This window comes from Pseudophryne corroboree, chromosome 3, assembly GCF_028390025.1.
Source record: "Pseudophryne corroboree isolate aPseCor3 chromosome 3, aPseCor3.hap2, whole genome shotgun sequence".
Classification (NCBI taxonomy): Eukaryota; Metazoa; Chordata; class Amphibia; order Anura; family Myobatrachidae; genus Pseudophryne; species Pseudophryne corroboree.
Genome location: NC_086446.1, coordinates 309,119,419 through 309,141,900, shown reverse-complemented (window position 1 = coordinate 309,141,900; position 22,482 = coordinate 309,119,419). Strand labels below are relative to the sequence as shown.

The following is a 22,482-nucleotide window of genomic DNA, read 5'->3' as shown; positions in this document are numbered from 1 at the left end:
TGGGACCTGGTGGCCAGGGCAACTGCTGGAAAATCCACCGTTTTTTACCCTAAGTCACATCTCTGCAGAAAAAGACACCGTCTTTTCAGCCTCAGTCCTTTCGTCCCTATAAGAGTCATATCTGCCCAGGGATAGAGGAAAGGGAAGAAGACTGCAGCAGGCAGCCCATTCCCAGGAACAGAAGCCCTCCACCGCTTCTACCAAGTTCTCAGCATGACGCTGGGACCGTACAGGACCCCTGGATCCTACAAGTAGTATCCAAGGGGTACAGATTGGAATGTCGAGAGGTTTCCCCCCTCGCAGGTTCCTGTAGTCTGCTGTACCAATGTCTCCCTCCGACAGGGAGGCAGTATTGAAAACAATTCACAAGCTGTATTCCCAGCAGGTGATAATAAAATTACCCCTCCGACAACAAGGAAAGGGGTATTACTCCACACTATAGGGTGGTACTGAAGGCTAGGTGAGACCTATTCTAAATCTGAAAAATTTGAACACTTACAAGGGTTCAAATCCAGATGGAGTCACTCAGAGCAGTGATAGCAAAGAACAAGGGGACTATATGGTGTCCCGGGACATCAGGGATGCTTACCTCCATGTCCCAAAATTTGCCTTTTCTCACCAAGGGTACCTCAGGTTCGTGGTACAGAACTGTCACTATCAGTTTCAAGACGATGCCGTTGGATTGTCCAAGGCACCCCGGGTCCTTACCAAGGTAATGACCGAAAGGAGGATTCGTCTTCAAAGAAAATGGACGACCTCCTGATAAGAACAAGGTCCAGAGAACAGTTGGAGGTCGGAGTAGCACTATCTCAAGTAGTTCTACGACAGCACGGGTGGATTCTAAATATTCCAAAACCGCAGTTGTTCCGACGACACGTCTGCTGGTCCTAGGGATGATTCTGGACACAGTCCAGGAAAGGGTGTTTCTCCCAGAGGAGAAAGCCAGGGAGTTATCCGAGCTAATCGGGATCCTCCTAAAACCAGGAAAAGTGTCAGTGCATCATTGCACGAGAGTCCTGGTAAAAATGGTGGCTTATTACGAAGCGCTTCCATTCGGCAGATTTCACGCAAGAACTCTTCAGTGGGATCTGCTGGACAAATGGTCCGGATCGCATCTTCAGATGCATCAGCGGATAACCCTATATCCAAGGACAAGGGTGTCTCTCCTGTGGTGATTACAGAGTGCTCATCTTCTAGAGGGCCGCAGATTCGGCATTCAGGATTGGATGCTCGTGACCACGGAGGCCAGCCTGAGAGGCTGGGGAGCAGTCACACAAGGAGTGTGATCAAGTCTGGAGAATTCTCTCCACATAAATATACTGGAGCTAAGAGCAAATTTATAATGCTCTAAGCTTAGCAAGACCTCTGCTTCAAGGTCAGCCGGTATTGATCCAGTGGGATAACATCACGGCAGTCGCCCACGTAAACAGAAAGGGCGGCACAAGAAGCAGGAGGGCAGTGGCAAAACTGCAAGGATTTTTCGCTAGGCGGAAAATCATGTGATAGCACTGTCAGCAGTGTTCATTCCGGGAGTGGACGACTGGGAAGCAGACTTCCTCAGCAGGCACGACCTCCACCCGGGAGAGTGGGAACTTCATCGGGAAGTTTTCCGCATGATTGTGAACCGTTGGGAAAGACCAAAGGTGGACATGATGGCGTCCCGCCCGAACAAAAAATGGGACAGGTATTGCGCCAGGTCACGAGACCTTCAGGCGATAGCTGTGGACGTCCTGGTAACACCGTGGGTGTAACAGTCGGTGTATGTGTTCCCTCCTCTGCTTCTCATAACCAAGGTATTGAGAATTATAAGACATAGAGGAGTAAGAACTATACTCGTGGCTCCGGATTGGCCAAGAGGGACTTGGTAACCGGAACTTCAAGAGATGCTCACAGAGGACTAATGGCCTCGGGAGCTAAGAAGGGATTTGCTTTCAGCAAGTACCATGTCTGTTCCAAGAGGAACCGTGGCATCGGCCTTTAAGAAAGGACCTGCTCCAGCAGGGACCTTGTCTGTTCCAAGACTTACCGCGACTGCGTTTGACGGCAGGGCGGTTTGAACGCCGGATCCTAAGGGAAAAGGCATTCCGGAAGAGGTCATACCTACCCTGGTCAAAGCCAGGAAGGAAGTGACCGCACAACGTTATCACCACATGTGGTAAAAATATGTTGCGTGGGTGAGGCCAGGAAGGCCCCACAAAAAAATTTCAACTAGGTCGATTTCTGCACTTCCTGCAAACAGGAGTGTCTATGAGCCTCAAATTGGGGTCCATTAAGGTTCAAGTTTCGGCCCTATAGATTTTCTTCCAGAAAGAATTGGCTTCAGTTCCTGAAGTCCAGACGTTTGTCAAGGGAGTATTGCATATACAGCCCTTGTGTGCCTCCAGTGGCACCGTGGGATCTCAACGTAGTGTTGGGATTCCTCAAATCATATTGGTTTGAACCACTCAAATCTGTGGATTTGAAATATCTCACATGGAAAGTGACCATGCTGTTGGCCCTGGCCTCGGCCAGGCGATTGTCAAAATTGGCGGCTTTGTCTTACAAAAGCCCATATTTGATTTTCCATTTGGACAGGGCAGAACTGCGGACTCGTCCCCAGTTTCTTCCTAAGGTGGTGTCAGCGTTTAACCTGAAACAACCTATTGTGGTGCCTGCGGCTACTAGGGACTTGGAGGACTCCAAGTTGCTAGACGTTGTCAGGGCCCTGAAAATATATATATATATATATATATAATTCCAGGACGGCTGGAGTCAGAAAGTCTGACTTGCTGTTTATATTGTAGGCACCCAAAAAGCTGGGTGCTCCTGCTTCTAAGCAGACTATTGCTCGTTGGATTTGTAGTACAATTCAGCTTGCACATTCTGTGGCAGGCCTGCCACAGCCAAAATCTGTAAATGCCCATTCCACAAGGAAGGTGGGCTCATCTTGGGCGGCTGCCCGAGGGGTCTCGGCTTTACAACTTTGCCGAGCAGCTACTTGGTCAGGGGCAAACACGTTTGCTAAATTCTACAAATTTGATACCCTGGCTGAGGAGGACCTGGAGTTCTCTCATTCGGTGCTGCAGAGTCATCCGCACTCTCCCGCCCGTTTGGGAGCTTTGGTATAATCCCCATGGTCCTGATGGAGTCCCCAGCATCCACTAGGACGTTAGAGAAAATAAGATTTTACTTACTGATAAATCTATTTCTCATAGTCCGTAGTGAATGCTGGGCGCCCATCCCAAGTGCGGATTGTCTGCATTACTTGTACATAGTTATTGTTACAAAAAAATCGGGTTATTATTGTTGTGAGCCATCTTTTTTAGAGGCTACTTCATTGTTATCATACTGTTAACTGGGTTCAAATCACAAGTTGTACGGTGTGATTGGTGTGGCTGGTATGAGTCTTACCCGGGATTCAAGATCCTTCCTTATTGTGTACGCTCGTCCGGGCACAGTACCTAACTGAGGCTTGGAGGAGGGTCATGGGGGGAGGAGCCAGTACACACCATGTGATCCTAAAAGCTTGCTTTTGTGCCCTGTCTCCTGCGGAGCCGCTATTCCCCATGGTCCTGACGGAGTCCCCAGCATCCACTACGGACTATGAGAAATAGATTTATCGGTAAGTAAAATCTTATTTTCCTACCCTCATACAGGCTAGGAAATGGGTAATGTCTAAACATTACCATCGTATTTGGCTGGTGTGAGTCCAAAAAGTTTCCTGCGGTGAAATTTCAACTGGGACGTTTCCTCCTTTTCCTGCAAGCAGGAGTGGATATGGGGCTGAGATTGGGATCTGTGAAGGTCCAGATTTCAGCCCTGTCCATTTTCTTTCAGAAACAATTGGCTGCCCTCCCAGAGGTTCAGTCGTTTTTGAAGGGAGTTCTGCATATCCAACCACCCTCTGTACCGCCTAAGGTGCCTTGGGACCTTAACTTGGTGTTGCAGTTTCTCCAGTCGGATTGGTTCGAGCCTCTACAGGAGGTGGAACTCAAATTTCTTGCTTGGAAGGTGGTCACTTTGTTGGCCTTAGCTTCTGCTAGGCGTGTCTCTGAGCTGGGGGCTTTGTCATGCAAAAGCCCTTACTTGATCTTCCATGAGGATAGAGCTGAGCTCCGGACTCGTCAGCAGTTCCTTCCAAAGGTTGTGTCGGCATTTCATATCAACCAACCTATTGTGGTGCAAGTGGCTACTGACCCTTCGATTACTTCAAAGTCCTTGGATGTCGTGAGGTCTCTGAAGATTTATGTGAAAAGAACTTCTCGTCACAGGAAATCAAATTTTGTGTTTGTCCTATATGATCCCAAGAAAATTTGGTGTCCTGCTTCTAAGCAGTCTATTTCTCGTTGGATTAGGTTCACTATCCAGCATGCCTATTCTACGGCAGGACTGCCGTGTCCACAATCTGTTAAGGCCCACTCTACTCGTAAGGTGGGGTCTTCCTGGGCGGCTGCCCGGGGTGTCTCGGCAACGCAGCTTTGTCTGGGTCAAACACGTTTGCAAGGTTCTACAAGTTTGATACTTTGGCCTCTGATGACCTGAAGTTCGGTCAGTCTGTTCTGTAGGATCCTCAGTGCTCTCTCTCCCGTTCTGGGAGCTTTGGTACATCCCCATGGTACTAATGTGTACCCCAGCATCCTCTAGGACGAAGGAGAAAATAGGATTTGGTACCTACTGGTAAATCCTTTTCTCGTAGTCCGTTGAGGATGCTGGGCGCCCGCCCAGCGCTTCGTTTTCCTGCAAATGTTATTTGGTTCAGTACCACTTCGTTTAGTTGGTACTGCATAGTTACTGGGTAAGTAAGGTTTCAGCCGTTTGCTGATTAGTTCAAGCTAGTTGACTTGCCGTGCCTTGTATGTGTGAGCTGGTATGAATCTCACCACTGTCTGTGTATAATCCTTCTCTCGAAGTATGTTGTCTCCTCGGGCACAGTTTCTGGACTGAGTCTGGTGAGAGGGAGGAGCCAGCCCACACTATTTAACTCTTAAAGTGCCAATGGCTCCTGGTGGACCCGTCTATACCCCATGGTACTAATGTGGACCCCAGCATCCTCTACGGACTATGAGAAAAGGATTTACCGGTAGGTAACAAAATCCTATTTTTGAGCTGTAAAGACAACTGTAAGTCACTTTTTAGTCCTATTAGGAGAAAAGTGCTATATAAATATTATTATTATTATTATTATTATTATTATTATTAGAGTGGCTGCACCTGGCACTTTGCTCCGCCTTCCCCCATTTTACTCTTGTTGAGGTCCTACAGGGTGTGTGTATTTGCTCCCGAAAAGACGCAGCGCAATTCATCAATTTCAAGACTGGAGGGCGCATTTCACTATTAACAACACCCTTCTAAAAAATACCTAACTGGAACAATAAAGAATAATAATATTCCGACATACAATAATATATTGCAAACCGTTTCTATAAAAAAAAAAGAAATAAGAACTGAACACTAGCCATGATGACAAGTATTTAGAATGCTCCCCAATCAGTTTGACCTCTAAAAATACTGACAGTGGATAACAGTCTTTCCTAGTTTTTAAATGCATTTCTTTCTGCTCATAGTCCCACTTCAAGTACGGTCACTGACAGAGGTTTTTTGATTGGTTAAATTGATTTTACACTTGGGTCGCTTCTCTTGTGTAGATGTAGTCTATTGGGGTGTAGTACTGTGCCATGGGTATAGTGGTGGCTCTTTGGATATACAGCCAGAATAAAAGAGCTCAACCTTTTGCTCTGGAGGGTACTAGTGGAAGAAGGCTTATTTTTTTTGTCGCTCTCTGGTTAATTGAAAAAGGGATCACTTTGGTTTAAACTCTGAGTAAAAAGATACAGGTACACATAGTGTCATTTGTTGTAGAATTAGAAGGGTAAGTGCTTTAGTATACACTCATCTTATTTTGTATGTGTCGCATTGGACGGATTCTGTCTGCTGGTGTTCTTTTTGTGTAGATTTCCTGTAGTTTCAAATGATAATCCGGTGCTTGTTCATGGAAAGAAAGGTGACAATTGTGATCTCCAGTTTTGATATGCTGGAGAACTTACAAATGCGTACTCACCTTTAAATCGGTTGTAGTTAGCATTAGATATTTATTTATGAGATTTTATGTGAGGCATTCATTTTATGTGATTAATAATAATAGTGGCACAATCTGGTGTCATTCGGTTTAAGTAAGATTTGGTAGGGAGTGGGGGAGTGTTCAGTTTTGAGAGTCCTACTTCAGACAGATATCTGAATATTTATTATATATTGTGTTCTGATGGACAGTGTGTAGCTATTAAATAATAGGTGTGAAGTTACTTTCCCTTTTTAGGGCTCAATCCAATTACAAGTGACTTCATCACGGTACGATTAAGTGCGACTGTATGCCACACTTATGGTACTGCCGGACCGGCAGATTTTTGTTTGCAGCCCCATAGTGCTGTGTACAGAGCTCTGTAAGTTTGGGGGGAGATTGGGTTGCAAGGGGAGTGAATTGTAGTACCACTGTAGCACTAACTTGCCCCCCCCCCCCCCCCCCCCTTCATGAGTAATTGTTTTGACCCGTAAATGTTATTTATTTATTTTTATTACGCTGCATGACCGCTCTGCTGTTATTAGTGTTGTCTACCTTAGATTGTATGTTCCATCTTTTTTTCTTATTTCAGTGACCTCTTACGGTTGGACTCTACAAATGCAGACGCACTGTACGTGCGAGGGCTCTGTCTGTATTATGAAGACTGTATCGAGAAGGCTGTACAGTTCTTTGTGCAGGCCTTAAAAATGTTCCCAGATCACCAGAAAGCTCGGTTAGCCTGCAGGGTATGTGTTTTATTGGATCATGTTTTAATAACATCACAACTAATATTTAAGTTGCCAAGTTTTAAAAACACCTACACAGTCTGGAGTACTATAACGTGTGCATTCTGATCATCTGCTTAGAACAATACAAATTCTTCTTTTATGCTTTATCTTAAAGTATAAAAATGTGCTACATAATAAATAAATGAGGGCCTAAATTTTATGAATATATGGACTTTAGTTAGCGAAAGCGCACCGCCTCAAAGGCCCCCATGTTTGCTTGCTTTTTCATAACGTGTAATTTGGGAATAGCTTCTGTGACTGTCCCCAAACATATTTTAGCAGGCAGTTGGAGTAACAGTGTATCTCCCAGGTTGCCATTTGCCAAATTGTGGTTCTCAAATTGTGTGCCGTGGCACCCTGGGGTGCCTTAGGACACGTTCAGGGTTGCCCTAGGTTGGTGGTCCAGGAGCAATTAAAACATTTTACAGTCAATGTAATAGGCAAAACCAGTGCTGGTGGCTGTCAGTCATAAAATATGTGGTCAAGCAGAAGCAAATCTTGTCCCTCACCACTCAATTGAACCTAAGAATGATATCTAAGGACAATTTACTTAATTTAATATCTCTTTCTAAATTTCTCAATAAGAAACTTTTGGCCTAGGGGTGCCGTAAAAAAAATTCTGATACTCTAGGGCGCCGTAGTTCAAAAAAGTTTGGAAACCACTGGCCTATACAGTTGTTGAGCATGGTGGAAACTGGTTGGACAGGGTGCAATATGTGAGAGTTTTTTTCCACCTTCATCCAGATTAGTATGAGGTAATTATGTTATTTTGTCATTATGGTAGTATATTGTCCAGTGTTTACTCAGCATGCAGTGTTATTTATGTCCTTTGATCAGTCTGCATTTCAATCAGCTGACCAATTCACCAATCAGTTTGCCACCTCTTGAGGCTGCGATTTTAACTGTGTCCCCCGCACGGCTATTGGCGTCAGAATGGAGCAACAATTGAATTGCTCAGTCAGGTGCCATCTAGTGACAGGCGCAGGGTAAGACAATTGAATCGCCCACTAAGGGTTATATTCAATAAGAGTCAGAAAGACTGCAGTTTCCGACTGGAAAAGGTTGGAAGGGGTTCCGACCTATTCAATAGGGGCACATTTTTTCCGTCATGTCGGGAAACCCGACTTGTCAGAATACTTTAGGAAAGCAGGTGGATTGGCGTAATACCAGCCGATCCACCTGCTGCTGTTGGAAACGGGGCCATATCTGACAGGTCCCACTTCAAGTACGGTCACTGACAGAGGTTTTTTGATTGGTTAAATTGATTTTACACCTGGGTCGCTTCTCTTGTGTAGATGTAGAATATTGGGGTGTAGTACTGTGCCAGGGTGATAGTGGTGGATCTTTGGATATACAGCCAGAATAAAAGAGCCCAACCTTTTGCTCTGAAGGTTACTAGTGGAAGAAGGCTTATTTTTTTTTGTCGCTCTCTGGTTAATTGAAAAAGGGATCACTTTGGTTTAAGCTCTGAGTAAAAAGATCCAGGTACACATAGGGGGGGAATTCAAATGTTTGAAAAGTTGGTTGGGTGTCTGTTTTTTCCTGTCTATTAGATAGGAAAAAACAGACGCCCAACTGACTTTTCAAACAATTGAATACTCCCCATAGTGTCATTTGTTGTAGAATTATAAGGATATCCGACAGGTTTTGGCCCCCTTTCCGACAAACTCAATCCGACTTGAAAATAAGTCTGATTGGGTGAGGGGACGGGGAGCGGTGCGGCGGGTTACGGGGATGATAGTACCTGCAGTGCTGCCACACAGATCACTTCTGCTGCCAGCACCAGCCGCCGCTGGAAGCTCCCATGCCGGCTGCCTCACACTGCTCCCCCCGCCGGCGCCGCACACTGCTCCCCCCGCCGGCCTGCTCCCCCCGCCAGCCGCCGCACACTGCTCCCCCCGCCGGCCGCCGCACACTGATCCCCCCGTTGCTGCTGTCAGCGCACCCCTTTGAATAGGGGTTGTCTGGTCCATTCCGACAACTGCATGTCGGAATGGACCCGACTCTTATTGAATATACCCCTAAGTGTTGAAATCACAAAGAATTATCATAATCTAAGAACAGGTAATTTCAACTTAAGTTACCATTTCCTTATGTATTGTCCCTAAATATCTAGCCTTTTAACCACTTCCCTTACACTTTATTTCCAATAGCCACTCAGAAATTGTTTTGTTTTTTTATGAGGGAATTACGTGAAGAACGTTTTTAAACTTATCCCAAATAATTTTATTGATAAAAATGGGGGGGGGGGGGGGGAGTGTGTGTTTTTATTTGCAAAAAAACGAAATTTGTTTTTCAAACATTGGAACTTTGGTCAGAAACATTGTGACTATTGCAACTTTAATTTTAACAGCTGCGCAGCCACCAGGTACACACTGGTGGGGCTGGGGTTTAATTTACACTTCCCCAGTGGCTGCTATTGTCTGTAGCCGCCGGGTGGGGGATCCTGCCGTGGTGAACGATCAGCAGTGATCGGCATCCCAGAAAACACTGAGGGGAGGGTGCAGGGACTCAGAGGGACCAGAATGTCCCTCTGAGATCTACAGCTGTGGGAAGTTTCTCTTCCCTGCAGCTGCGCACACTGAGTATCTGACTGCTCGCAAACTGTGTGACCAGACCAGATAAGGCACTTACTGGTGTGATCACATCTGATGCGACAATGCCAGACAAATGGTTAAAAATAAATCACTATGTATCACAAATTTCTTTTTCTAATATTACTCCATTGTGTCTTCTCTAAGTGTACTGCAGCCTTCACTCTCGTTGCATCTCATTTCTCTGTGCACATTTCTGCCTCCATTATCCTTTCCCCTCTTATTAACACTCATGAGCTTTTTTCTTAACTTTATGCAATGACTGTAACATCCTCAACCTGTTAAAAGCTGGTGACACATCACAAAATCCAGACCCCACTCACATACAGTTGATTCACAGCAGAATATAAAGCCAGCAAACCTATAAATATCACCTGTCTCCCATCACCTTCTAAGTAATGAAAATGTGCCTTATAGAATGCATCAAATTAAAATCCATCCATGACCTTTTTATCTAAAAACAAAAACAAACCTCAACCTTCTGGCTTTAACAGAAACATGGCTCACACAATAAGATACTCCCTACCCTGCAGCACTTTCTCATAATTTAAAGTACATTCTATCAGGTTTTTCACCCATTTCTCTCCGTGTTGCTGCTATCTATTGCCCACCTGGGCCACACAAACAATTTCATGAATATTTTTCTGCCTGGCTCCCTCATTTCTTATCCTCTAACATCGCCACCTTCATTATTGGTGAGTTTAATATCCCTATTGATAGTCCACAATATCCTTTTTGTCTCCAAACTACTCTAACCTCTTCTGTCTGACTCTCCCAGTGGACTGACTCCTCTACTCATAAGGAAGGCCACTGCTTTTATCATGTATTCACTAGACATTCTCAATTTCTGAATTCACAAAAACACTCCTTTCCCTTTTTCAGATCACAGCCTGTCCTCCATTACGCCAAACTCAATTGGGTTAATACAAGTACAGCCCTATGGGGCTGAAAGCCGTTTTGTGCGAGTTCAGGGTGCCGTAAAGTGCCACTGTTGCAGCGCTAACTCACACCTGCAATGTATTCATGGGTAATTGGGTTGACACCCAATGTCACTGATGTCTACAGAGCTGCCTCATATCTGCAGAAACATTAATGCTACTCATTTTCAACAACTTTCCCCCTCTCTGCAATAATTACTGTAAAAGTCAATTAATTTTAAAACAATACAAAGTAGTTTGCTGCGGACGCGAGCTGTGTCTGTTTGCGTAACGCACTACTAGTGCGGTTACACGCACACTAATACCTTAATAAAATAGAGTACGATAGTATACTGTTGAATTGCGGTCCACCCCAAAATCCGTTTTAATATAGCAAGTAAAAGTATCAAATTGCAATAACCCCACACACACACACACACGCACGCGCGCGCGCACACACACACACACACACACACACACACACACACACACACACACACACACACACACACACACACACACACACACACACATCCCCACCATCACACTCAGATTTAGGCAGTTGGAGATGGAGGGAGGCGGCTGTTCTGCATGGACTTGTGGCTGATGTCAATAACACATGTCATTAACAGGTTGTTACATCTTTGGTAAAGTGTTGTCCATAATCTTGTTGCATTGCTGCATTTGTGTGCTGGTCATCCTGCCGCACTCCTCTAGTCATTGTCATTGATGGTTTATATGTAAATGTTCCAGGTTGTATAAGATGGACTACCACTCCTTGTTCTACTTCTACTTTACTATTATTATCCTCTATAGAATAGTACCTATTCTTGTATTAATTTGAAAACTGCTCTTTCAGCTGCTGTAGGTTAATCATTGACAATTATGGTTTGTCTACACTTTTTGGCCAAATGCTGTTGCTTGTTGGTACATCTGAGCCTGTATCAGCATGGACACTACATGAGGGCATTATATCCTTCTGATTTTCAAGTGCTTCTGCTACTAACAGAGGAGGTGGTTACTCTTCAACGCACAGATATGTAAGTTGGCTTATTCCACAGAATTAGTGTGGCTTACTTCACATCTATTTACATCAATTACCTCCTGAAAGCTAATGAAGATAATTACTTGCTACCACATTTAGTTGATGTCATGTGTTAGGTCTTGGTTTTTTGTTTTTTATTACCCAATTTCTCTGACGTCCTAGTGGATGCTGGGAACTCCGTAAGGACCATGGGGAATAGCGGCTCCGCAGGAGACTGGGCACAAAAAGAAAGCTTTAGGACTACCTGGTGTGCACTGGCTCCTCCCCCCATGACCCTCCTCCAAGCCTCAGTTAGATTTTTGTGCCCGACCGAGCAGGGTGCAATCTAGGGGGCTCTCCTGAGCTTCTTAGATAAAAGTTAGTTTTAGGTTTTTTATTTTCAGTGAGACCTGCTGGCAACAGGCTCACTGCATCGAGGGACTAAGGGGAGAAGAAGCGAACCTGCCTGCTTGCAGCCAGCTTCTTAGGCTACTGGACACCATTAGCTCCAGAGGGATCGAACACAGGCCCGGTCCCAGAGCCGCGCCGCCGGCCCCCTTACAGAGCCAGAAGCAAGAAGAGGTCCGGAAAATCGGCGGCAGAAGACATCAGTCTTCATCAAGGTAGCGCACAGCACTGCAGCTGTGCGCCATTGCTCCTCATGCACACCTCACACTGCGGTCACTGATGGGTGCAGGGCGCTGGGGGGGGGGGGCGCCCTGAGCAGCAATATTAACACCTTGGCTGGCAAAAATACATCACATATAACCCCCAGGGCTATATGGATGTACATTAACCCCTGCCAGAATCCATAAAAATGCGGGAGAAAAGTCCGCGAAAAAGGGGCGGAGCTATCTCCTCAGCACACTGGCGCCATTTCTCTATCGTCCTAGTGGATGCTGGGGTTCCTGAAAGGACCATGGGGGAATAGCGGCTCCGCAGGAGACAGGGCACAAAAAGTAAAGCTTTTTCCGATCAGGTGGTGTGCACTGGCTCCTCCCCCTATGACCCTCCTCCAGACTCCAGTTAGATTTTTGTGCCCGGCCGAGAAGGGTGCAATCTAGGTGGCTCTCCTAAAGAGCTGCTTAGAAAAAGTTTAGCTAGGTTTTTTATTTTACAGTGATTCCTGCTGGCAACAGGATCACTGCAGCGAGGGACTGAGGGGAGAAGGAGTCAACTCACCTGCGTGCAGGATGGATTGGTTTCTTGGCTACTGGACATCAAGCTCCAGAGGGACGATCACAGGTACAGCCTGGATGGTCACCGGAGCCACGCCGCCGGCCCCCTTGCAGATGCTGAAATCAGAAGAGGTCCAGAATCGGCGGCTGAAGACTCCTGCAGTCTTCTAAAGGTAGCGCACAGCACTGCAGCTGTGCGCCATTTTCCTCTCAGCACACTTCACACGGCAGTCACTGAGGGTGCAGGGCGCTGGGAGGGGGGCGCCCTGGGAGGCAAATGATTACCTATAAAGGCTAAAAATACCTCACATATAGCCCTAGAGGCTATATGGAGATATTTAACCCCTGCCTAATTTTTCTAAATAGCGGGAGACGAGCCCGCCAGAAAAGGGGCGGGGCCTATCTCCTCAGCACACGGCGCCATTTCCTCTCACAGCTCCGCTGGTCAGGACGGCTCCCAAGTCTCTCCCCTGCACTGCACTACAGAAACAGGGTAAAACAGAGAGGGGGGGGCACATTTATGGCGATATTTTGATATAACAAAGCAGCTATAAGGGAGCACTTATTATAAGGCTATCCCTGATATATATATAGCGCTTTTGGTGTGTGCTGGCAAACTCTCCCTCTGTCTCCCCAAAGGGCTAGTGGGTCCTGTCTTCGTTAGGAGCATTCCCTGTGTGTCTGCTGTGTGTCGGTACGTGTGTGTCGACATGTATGAGGACGATATTGGTGTGGAGGCGGAGCAATTGCCAAATATGAGGATGTCACCCCCTAGGGAGTCGACACCAGAATGGATGCCTTTATTTATGGAACTACGGGATAGTGTCAACACGCTAAAGCAGTCGTTTGACGACATGAGACGGCCGGACAATCAATTAGTGCCTGTCCAGGCGACTCAAACACCGTCAGGGGCTGTGAAACGCCCTTTGCCTCAGTCGGTCGACACAGACCCAGACACAGGCGATGACTCCAGTGGTGACGGTGACGAATCAACCGTATTTTCCAGTAGGGCCACACGTTATATGATTTTGGCAATGAAGGAGGCGTTACATTTAGCTGATACTACAGGTACCACTAAACAGGGTATTATGTGGGGTATGAAAAAACTACCTATAGTTTTTCCTGAATCAGAAGAACTAAATGACGTGTGTAATGAAGCGTGGGTTGCCCCTGATAAAAAGCTGATAATTTCAAAGAAATTATTGGCATTATACCCTTTCCCGCCAGAGGTTAGGGAGCGCTGGGAAACACCTCCTAGGGTGGACAAGGCGCTAACACTCTTATCTAAACAAGTGGCGTTACCCTCTCCTGAGACGGCCGCACTTAAAGATCCATCAGATAGGAGGATGGAAAATATCCAAAAAAGTATATACACACATGCAGGTGTTATACTACGACCAGCTGTAGCGACTGCCTGGATGGGCAGTGCGGGGGTAGTTTGGTCAGAGTCCCTGATTGAAAATATTGATACCCTGGACAGGGACAATATTTTACTGTCGTTAGAACAAATAAAGGATGCATTTCTTTATATGCGTGATGCACAGAGGGATATATGCACACTGGCATCACGGGTAAGTGCTATGTCCATTTCGGCCAGAAGAGCTTTATGGACGCGACAGTGGACAGGCGATGCGGATTCAAAACGACATATGGAAGTTTTGCCGTATAAAGGGGAGGAGTTATTTGGAGTCGGTCTATCAGATTTGGTGGCCACGGCTACAGCCGGGAAATCCACCTTTCTACCTCAAGTCACTCCCCAACAGAAAAAGGCACCGACTTTTCAACCGCAGCCCTTTCGTTCCTTTAAAAATAAGAGAGCAAAGGGCTATTCATATCTGCCACGAGGCAAAGGTCGAGGGAAGAGACAGCAACACGCAGCTCCTTCCCAGGATCAGAAGCCCTCCCCGGCTTCTACAAAAGCCTCAGCATGACGCTGGGGCTTCTCAAGCGGACTCGGGGACGGTGGGGGGTCGTCTCAAAAATTACAGCGCGCAGTGGGCTCACTCGCAAGTAGATCCCTGGATCCTGCAGATAATATCTCAGGGATACAGGTTGGAATTAGAGACAGATCCACCTCGCCGTTTCCTGAAGTCTGCTTTACCAACGTCCCCCTCCGAAAGGGAGACGGTTTTGGAAGCCATTCACAAGCTGTACTCTCAGCAGGTGATAGTCAAGGTACCTCTTCTGCAACAAGGGAAGGGGTATTATTCCACTCTTTTTGTGGTACCGAAGCCGGATGGCTCGGTAAGGCCTATTCTAAATCTGAAGTCCTTGAACCTGTACATAAAGAAGTTCAAGTTCAAAATGGAGTCACTCAGAGCAGTGATAGCGAACCTGGAAGAGGGGGACTTTATGGTATCCTTGGACATCAAGGATGCGTATCTCCACGTTCCAATTTACCCCTCACACCAGGGGTACCTCAGGTTCGTTGTACAAAACTGTCACTATCAGTTTCAGACGCTGCCGTTCGGATTGTCCACGGCACCTCGGATCTTTACAAAGGTAATGGCCGAGATGATGATTCTTCTTCGAAGAAAAGGCGTATTAATTATCCCATACTTGGACGATCTCCTAATAAGGGCGAGGTCCAGAGAACAGCTAGAGATGGGATTAGCACTGTCTCAAGAAGTGCTAAAACAGCACGGGTGGATTCTGAATATTCCAAAATCCCAGTTAATGCCGACAACTCGTCTGCTGTTCCTAGGGATGATTCTGGACACGGTTCAGAAAAAGGTTTTTCTCCCGGAGGAAAAAGCCAAGGAGTTATCCGAGCTTGTCAGGAACCTCCTAAAACCAGGAAAGGTGTCTGTACATCAATGCACAAGAGTCCTGGGAAAAATGGTGGCTTCTTACGAAGCAATTCCATTCGGCAGATTCCACGCAAGAATTTTCCAAAGGGATCTGTTGGACAAATGGTCAGGGTCGCATCTTCAGATGCACCTGCGGATAACCCTGTCTCCAAGGACAAGGGTGTCTCTTCTGTGGTGGTTGCAGAGTGCTCATCTATTGGAGGGCCGCAGATTCGGCATACAGGATTGGATCCTGGTGACCACGGACGCCAGCCTGAGAGGCTGGGGAGCAGTCACACAAGGAAGAAACTTCCAGGGAGTATGGACGAGCCTGGAAACGTCTCTTCACATAAACATTCTGGAACTAAGAGCAATCTACAATGCTCTAAGCCAGGCAGAACCTCTGCTTCAGGGAAAACCGGTGTTGATCCAGTCGGACAACATCACGGCAGTCGCCCATGTGAACAGACAGGGCGGCACAAGAAGCAGGAGTGCAATGGCAGAAGCTGCAAGGATTCTTCGCTGGGCAGAGAATCATGTGATAGCACTGTCAGCAGTGTTCATCCCGGGAGTGGACAACTGGGAAGCAGACTTCCTCAGCAGACACGATCTTCACCCGGGAGAGTGGGGACTTCATCCAGAAGTCTTCCACATGCTGGTAACCCGTTGGGAAAGACCAATGGTGGACATGATGGCGTCTCGCCTCAACAAAAAACTGGACAGGTATTGCGCCAGGTCAAGAGATCCGCAGGCAATAGCTGTGGACGCGCTGGTAACGCCTTGGGTGTACCAGTCGGTGTATGTGTTTCCTCCTCTGCCTCTCATACCAAAAGTATTGAGAATTATACGGCAAAGAGGCGTAAGAACGATACTAGTGGTTCCGGATTGGCCAAGAAGGACTTGGTACCCGGAACTTCAAGAGATGATCACGGAAGATCCGTGGCCTCTACCTCTAAGGAGGGACTTGCTTCAGCAGGGTCCCTGTCTGTTTCAAGACTTACCGCGGCTGCGTTTGACGGCATGGCGGTTGAACGCCGGATCCTAAAGGAAAAAGGCATGCCGGAAGAAGTCATTCCTACTTTGATTAAAGCAAGGAAGGAAGTAACCGTGCAACATTATCACCGAATTTGGCGAAAATATGTTGCGTGGTGCGAAGATCGGAGTGCTCCGACGGAGGAATTTCAACTGGGTCGATTCCTACATTTCCTGCAATCAGGATTGTCTATGGGTCTAAAATTGGGATCTATTAAGGTTCAAATTTCGGCCCTGTCGATTTTCTTTCAAAAAGAATTGGCTTCAGTCCCTGAAGTCCAGACCTTTGTTAAGGGAGTGCTGCATATACAGCCTCCTGTGGTGCCTCCAGTGGCACCGTGGGATCTCAATGTGGTTTTGGACTTCCTAAAATCTCATTGGTTTGAACCACTAAAAAAGGTGGATTTGAAATATCTCACATGGAAAGTGACCATGCTTCTAGCCCTGGCTTCTGCCAGGAGAGTGTCAGAATTGGCAGCTTTATCTTACAAAAGCCCATATCTGATTTTCCATTCGGACAGGGCAGAACTGCGGACTCGTCCGCATTTTCTCCCTAAGGTGGTGTCAGCATTTCATCTGAACCAGCCTATTGTAGTGCCTGCGGCTACAAGTGACTTGGAGGACTCCAAGTTACTGGACGTTGTCAGAGCATTAAAAATATATATTGCAAGGACAGCTGGAGTCAGAAAATCTGACTCGTTGTTTATATTGTATGCACCCAACAAGATGGGTGCTCCTGCGTCTAAGCAGACGATTGCTCGTTGGATCTGTAGCACAATCCAACTTGCACATTCTGTGGCAGGCCTGCCACAGCCTAAATCTGTAAAGGCCCACTCCACAAGGAAGGTGGGCTCATCTTGGGCGGCTGCCCGAGGGGTCTCGGCATTACAACTTTGCCGAGCAGCTACGTGGTCAGGGGAGAACACGTTTGTAAAATTTTACAAATTTGATACTCTGGCTAAGGAGGACCTGGAGTTCTCTCATTCGGTGCTGCAGAGTCATCCGCACTCTCCCGCCCGTTTGGGAGCTTTGGTATAATCCCCATGGTCCTTTCAGGAACCCCAGCATCCACTAGGACGATAGAGAAAATAAGATTTTACTTACCGATAAATCTATTTCTCGGAGTCCGTAGTGGATGCTGGGCGCCCATCCCAAGTGCGGATTATCTGCATAAATTGTACATAGTTATTGTTAACTAATTCGGGTTATTGTTGAAGGAAGCCATCTTTCAGAGGCTCCGCTGTTATCATACTGTTAACTGGGTTTAGATCACAAGTTGTACGGTGTGATTGGTGTGGCTGGTATGAGTCTTACCCGGGATTCAAAATCCTCCCTTATTGTGTACGCTCGTCCGGGCACAGTACCTAACTGGAGTCTGGAGGAGGGTCATAGGGGGAGGAGCCAGTGCACACCACCTGATCGGAAAAAGCTTTACTTTTTGTGCCCTGTCTCCTGCGGAGCCGCTATTCCCCCATGGTCCTTTCAGGAACCCCAGCATCCACTACGGACTCCGAGAAATAGATTTATCGGTAAGTAAAATCTTATTTTTTCCCTCACAGCTCCGTTGGAGGGAAGCTCCCTGGCTCTCCCCTGCAGTTAATACACTACGGAAAGGGTTAAAAAGAGAGGGGGAGCACAATTTAGGCGCAGTATACATATATATATGCAGCTATAAGGGAAAACACTTTTTATAGGTGCTATCCCTGTGATATATAGCGCCCTGGTGTGTGCTGGCATACTCTCCCTCTGTCTCCCCAAAGGGCTTTGTGGGGTCCTGTCCTCTATCAGAGCATTCCCTGTGTGTGTGTCGGTACGGCTGTGTCGACAGGTATGTGGAGGATAATGAGGTGGAGGCGGAGCGAATGCCTGTAAATATGTTGTCAACCCCTGCGGAGTCGACACCGGTGTGGTTGAACTTATGGAAAGATTACGTGAAAGTGTCAACTCCTTACATAAAAGGTCGACGACACAGAACAGCCTGCTACTCAGCTTGTGCCTGTTCCAGCGTCTCAAATGTCATGGGGGGCTCTAAAATCGCCCGCTACCTCAGATAACAGACACAGATGTCGACACGGATACTGACTCCAGTGTCGACGTCGATGAGACTGGTGTACCCTCCAAATAGGTCCACCCGTTACAGGATTGAGGCAATGAAAAATGTATTACACATTTATGATTATACCCCAGGTACCACATAAAAGGGTATTGTGTTTGGTGAGAGAAAACTATTAGTAGTTTTTCCTGCATCTGAGAAATAAAATGAGGTGTGTGAGGAAGCGTGGTCTTCCCCCGGTAAGAAATTGATAATTTCTAAAACGGTTATTGGCAGCGTACCCTTTCCCGCCAGAGGATAGGTCACGCGGGGAAACACCCCATAGGGTAGATACAGCGCTTACACGCTTATCAGAAAAGGTGGCACTACCGTCTCCGGATACGGCCGCCCTGAAGGGACCTGCTGATAGAAAGCAGGAGGTTACCCTATAAGATATAGTCACACACTAGGGCATTATATTGCGACCAGCCGTTGCTTCGGCATGGATGTGCAGTGCTCCCGCTGCGTGGTCAGATTCCCTGTCGGAAAATAACTATGGATAGGGACAATATTTTGCTGAAAATAGAGCATATAAAAGACGTGGTCTTATACATACGTGATGCACAGAGGGATATTTGCCGGCTGGCATCAAAAATAAGCGCTAGGTCCATTGCCGCCAGACGGGGGTTATGGACTTGGCAATGGTCAGGCGATGCCGACTCGAATCGGCACATGGAAGTTGCCCTATAAGGGGGTAAAACTGTTTGGGGATTTGTTTTTCAGACCTCGTTTTCCACAGCTACTGTTGGGAAATCGATTTTTTTGGCACAGGCTACCCCACAACAAAAGAAAGCACCGTATCATCAAGTACAGTCCTTTCGGCCCCAGAAAAGCAAGAGGGCTAGAGGCTCATCCTTTCTGCCGAGAGGCAAAGGTAGAGGAAAAAGCTGCAACACACAGCTAGTTCCCAAGAGCAGAAATCCTCCCTGCGTCCGGTAGGTCCACAGCATGGTGCGGGGGCTGCTCAGGCGGACCCGGGTACGGTGGGGGCCTGTCTCAGAAATTTCAGCGGACAGTGGGCTCTCTCACATGGATCCCTGGGTCCTTCAAGTAGTATCTCAGGGGTACAGGCTGGAGTTCGAGACGTTCTTCCCCCCGCCGTTTCCTAAAATCTGCCTTACCGGCACCTCCCTCTGCCAGGGAGACGGTGTTGGTGGATATTCAACACTATAATCACAACAAGTGATTGTCAAGGTGCCCCTCCTTCAGCAAGGAAGGGGTTACTATTCCACAGTGGCCATGGTACCGAAACGTTTCGGTGAGACCCATCTTGAAATTAAAATACTTGAACTTTTATATCAGAAGATTCAAGTTCAAGATGGAATCGCTCAGGGCGGATATTTCGAGCCTGGACGAGGGGGATTACAGGGTCTCCCTGGACATCAAGGATGCGTACCTGCATGTCCCCATTTACCCTCCTCACCAGGAGTACCTCAGATATGTGGTACAGGACTGTCACTATCAGTTCCAGACGCGGCCGGTGGAGTTGTCCACGGCAACGAAGGTCTTTACCTAGGTAATGGCAGAAGTGATGATACTCCTTCGCAAGAAGGAAGTTTTTATTATCCCGTACTTGGACGATCTCCTGATAAAGGCGAGGTCCAAAGAACAGTTGGTAGTGGGGGTAGCACTCTCTCGGGAAGGGCTACAACAGCACGACTGGATTCTCAATATTCCAAAGTCACAGCTGGTCCCGACGACACGTCTTCTGTTCCTGGAAATGTTTCTGAACGCAGACCAGAAAAGAGTGTTTCTTCCAGTGGAAAAAGCCGAGGAGTTGTCATCTCTAGTCAGAGACATCCTATAACCAGGACAGGTGTCGGTACATCAATGCACACGAGTCCTGGGAAAAATGGTAGCTTCGTGCGAAGCATAATTCCATTCGGAAGACTCCACGCAAGGACGTTCCAGTGGGACCTGTGGGACTAATGGTCCGGGTCCCATCTACAGATACAACAGCGGATAACCCTGTCAGCAAGAAACAGGGTGTCGCTGCTGTGGTGGCTGCAGAGGGCTCATCTACTAGAGGGCCGCAGATTCGGAATACAGGACTGGGTCCTGGTGACCACGGATGCCAGCCTTCGGGGCTGGGGTGCAGTCACACAGGGAAGAAATTTCCAAGGAGACTTCGCTTCACATAAATATTCTGCAGCGAAGGGCCATTTACAATGCCCTAAGCTAAGCAAGGCCCCTGCTTCAGAACCAGCCGGTACTGATCCAATCAGACGACATCACGGCGGTCACCCATGTAAACAGACAGGGCGGCACAAGAAGCAGGATGGCGATGGCAGAAGCCACAAGGATTCTCCGATGGGCGACCTACACCCAGGAGAATGGGGACTTCATTCAGAAGTTTTCCAAATGCGGGTAAACCGTTGGGAATGACCACGGGTGGACATGATGGCGTCCCGCCTCAACAAGAAGTTGAAAAGATATTGCGCCAGGTCAAGGGACCCTCAGGCGATCGCTGGGGACGCTCTAGTGACACCGTGGGTGTACCAGTCGGTTTATGTGTCTCCTCCTCTACCTCTCATACCCAAGGTACTGAGAATAATAAGAAGGCGAGGAGTGAAAACCATACTCGGGGTTCCGGATTGGCCATGAAGGGCTTGGTACCCGGAACTTCAAGAAATGCTGGCAGAGGACCCTTGGCCTCTGCCGCTTAGACAAGACCTGCTGCAGCAGGGACCCTGTCTGTTCCAAGACTTACCGCGGCTGCGTTTGACGGCATGGCAGTAGAACACCGGATCCTAAAGGAAAAGGGTATTCCGAAGGAAGTCATCCCTACCCTGATCATAGCCAGGAAGGTTGTCACCGCAAGACATTATCGCCGCGTTTGGCGAAAATTTATTGCTTGGTGGGAGGCCATGAAGGCCCCGACGGAGGAATTTCAACTATGTCGATTCCTGCACTTCCTGCAAGCAGGGGTGACGTTTGGGCCTCAAATTGGGGTCCATCAAGGTCCAGATTTCGGCTCTGTCGATTTTCTTCCAGAAAGAACTGGCTTCACTGCCTGAAGTTCAGACTTTGGTTAAAGGAGTACTACATATTCAGCCTCCTTTTGTGCCTCCTGTGGCACTTTTTGGATCTCAACGTGGTGTTGGATTTCCTAAAGTCGCATTGGTTGAGCCACTTAAAACCATGGAGCTAAAGTATCTCGCGTGGAAAGTGGTCATGCTGTTGGCCTTGGCCAGGCGTGTGTCAGAATTGGCGGCTTTGTCATGTAAAAGCCTTATCTGATTTTTTATATGGATAGGGCAGAGTTGAGGACTCGTCCTCAGTTTCTCCCAAAGGTGGTCTCAGGTTTTCACTTGAACCAACCTATTGTGGTGCCTGCGGCTACTAGGGACTTGGAGGATTCCAAGTTGCTGGACGTAGTCAGGGCCCTGAAAATTTTATTTTTCCAGGACGGCTGGAGTCAGGAAAACTGACTCGCTGTTTATCCTGATGGCACCCAACAAGCTGGGTGCTCCTGCTTCTAAGCAGTCTATTGCGCGCTGGATTTGTAGCACTATTCAGCTGGCGCATTCTGCGGTAGGATGACCGCAGCCTAAATCAATAAAAGCCCATTCCACAAGGAAGGTGGGCTCATCTTGGGCGGCTGCCCGAGGGGTCTCGGCTTTACAACTTTGCCGAGCAGTTACTTGGTCAGGGGCAAACACGTTTGCAAAATTCTATGAATTTGATACCCTGGCTGAGGAGGACCTGGAGTTCTCTCATTCGGTGCTGCAGAGTCATCCGCACTCTCCCGCCCGTTTGGGAGCTTTGGTATAATCCCCATGGTCCTTACGGAGTTCCCAGCATCCACTAGGACGTCAGAGAAAATAAGAATTTACTTACCGATAATTCTATTTCTCGTAGTCCGTAGTGGATGCTGGGCGCCCATCCCAAGTGCGGATTGTCTGCAATACTTGTACATAGTTATTGTTAACTAATCGGGTTCTTGTTGTGAGCCATCTATTCAGAGGCTCCTCTGTTATTATGCTGTTAACTGGGTTTCATATCACAAGTTGTACGGTGTGATTGGTGTGGCT

At 47.4% G+C, this 22,482-nt stretch overlaps 1 protein-coding gene across 3 annotated transcripts in view; it reads left to right on the top strand.

The window, feature by feature from the left end:
- The window catches only part of DNAJC7 (DnaJ heat shock protein family (Hsp40) member C7), a 207,660-nt gene that overhangs the window by 171,314 nt on the left and 13,864 nt on the right, over positions 1–22,482 (top strand). For all 3 annotated transcript variants that reach the window (XM_063959405.1, XM_063959406.1, XM_063959408.1), the window contains exon 7: positions 6,627–6,780. In XM_063959405.1, coding sequence (XP_063815475.1) covers positions 6,627–6,780 — 154 coding nt within the window. The remainder of the gene's footprint in view (positions 1–6,626; positions 6,781–22,482) is intronic.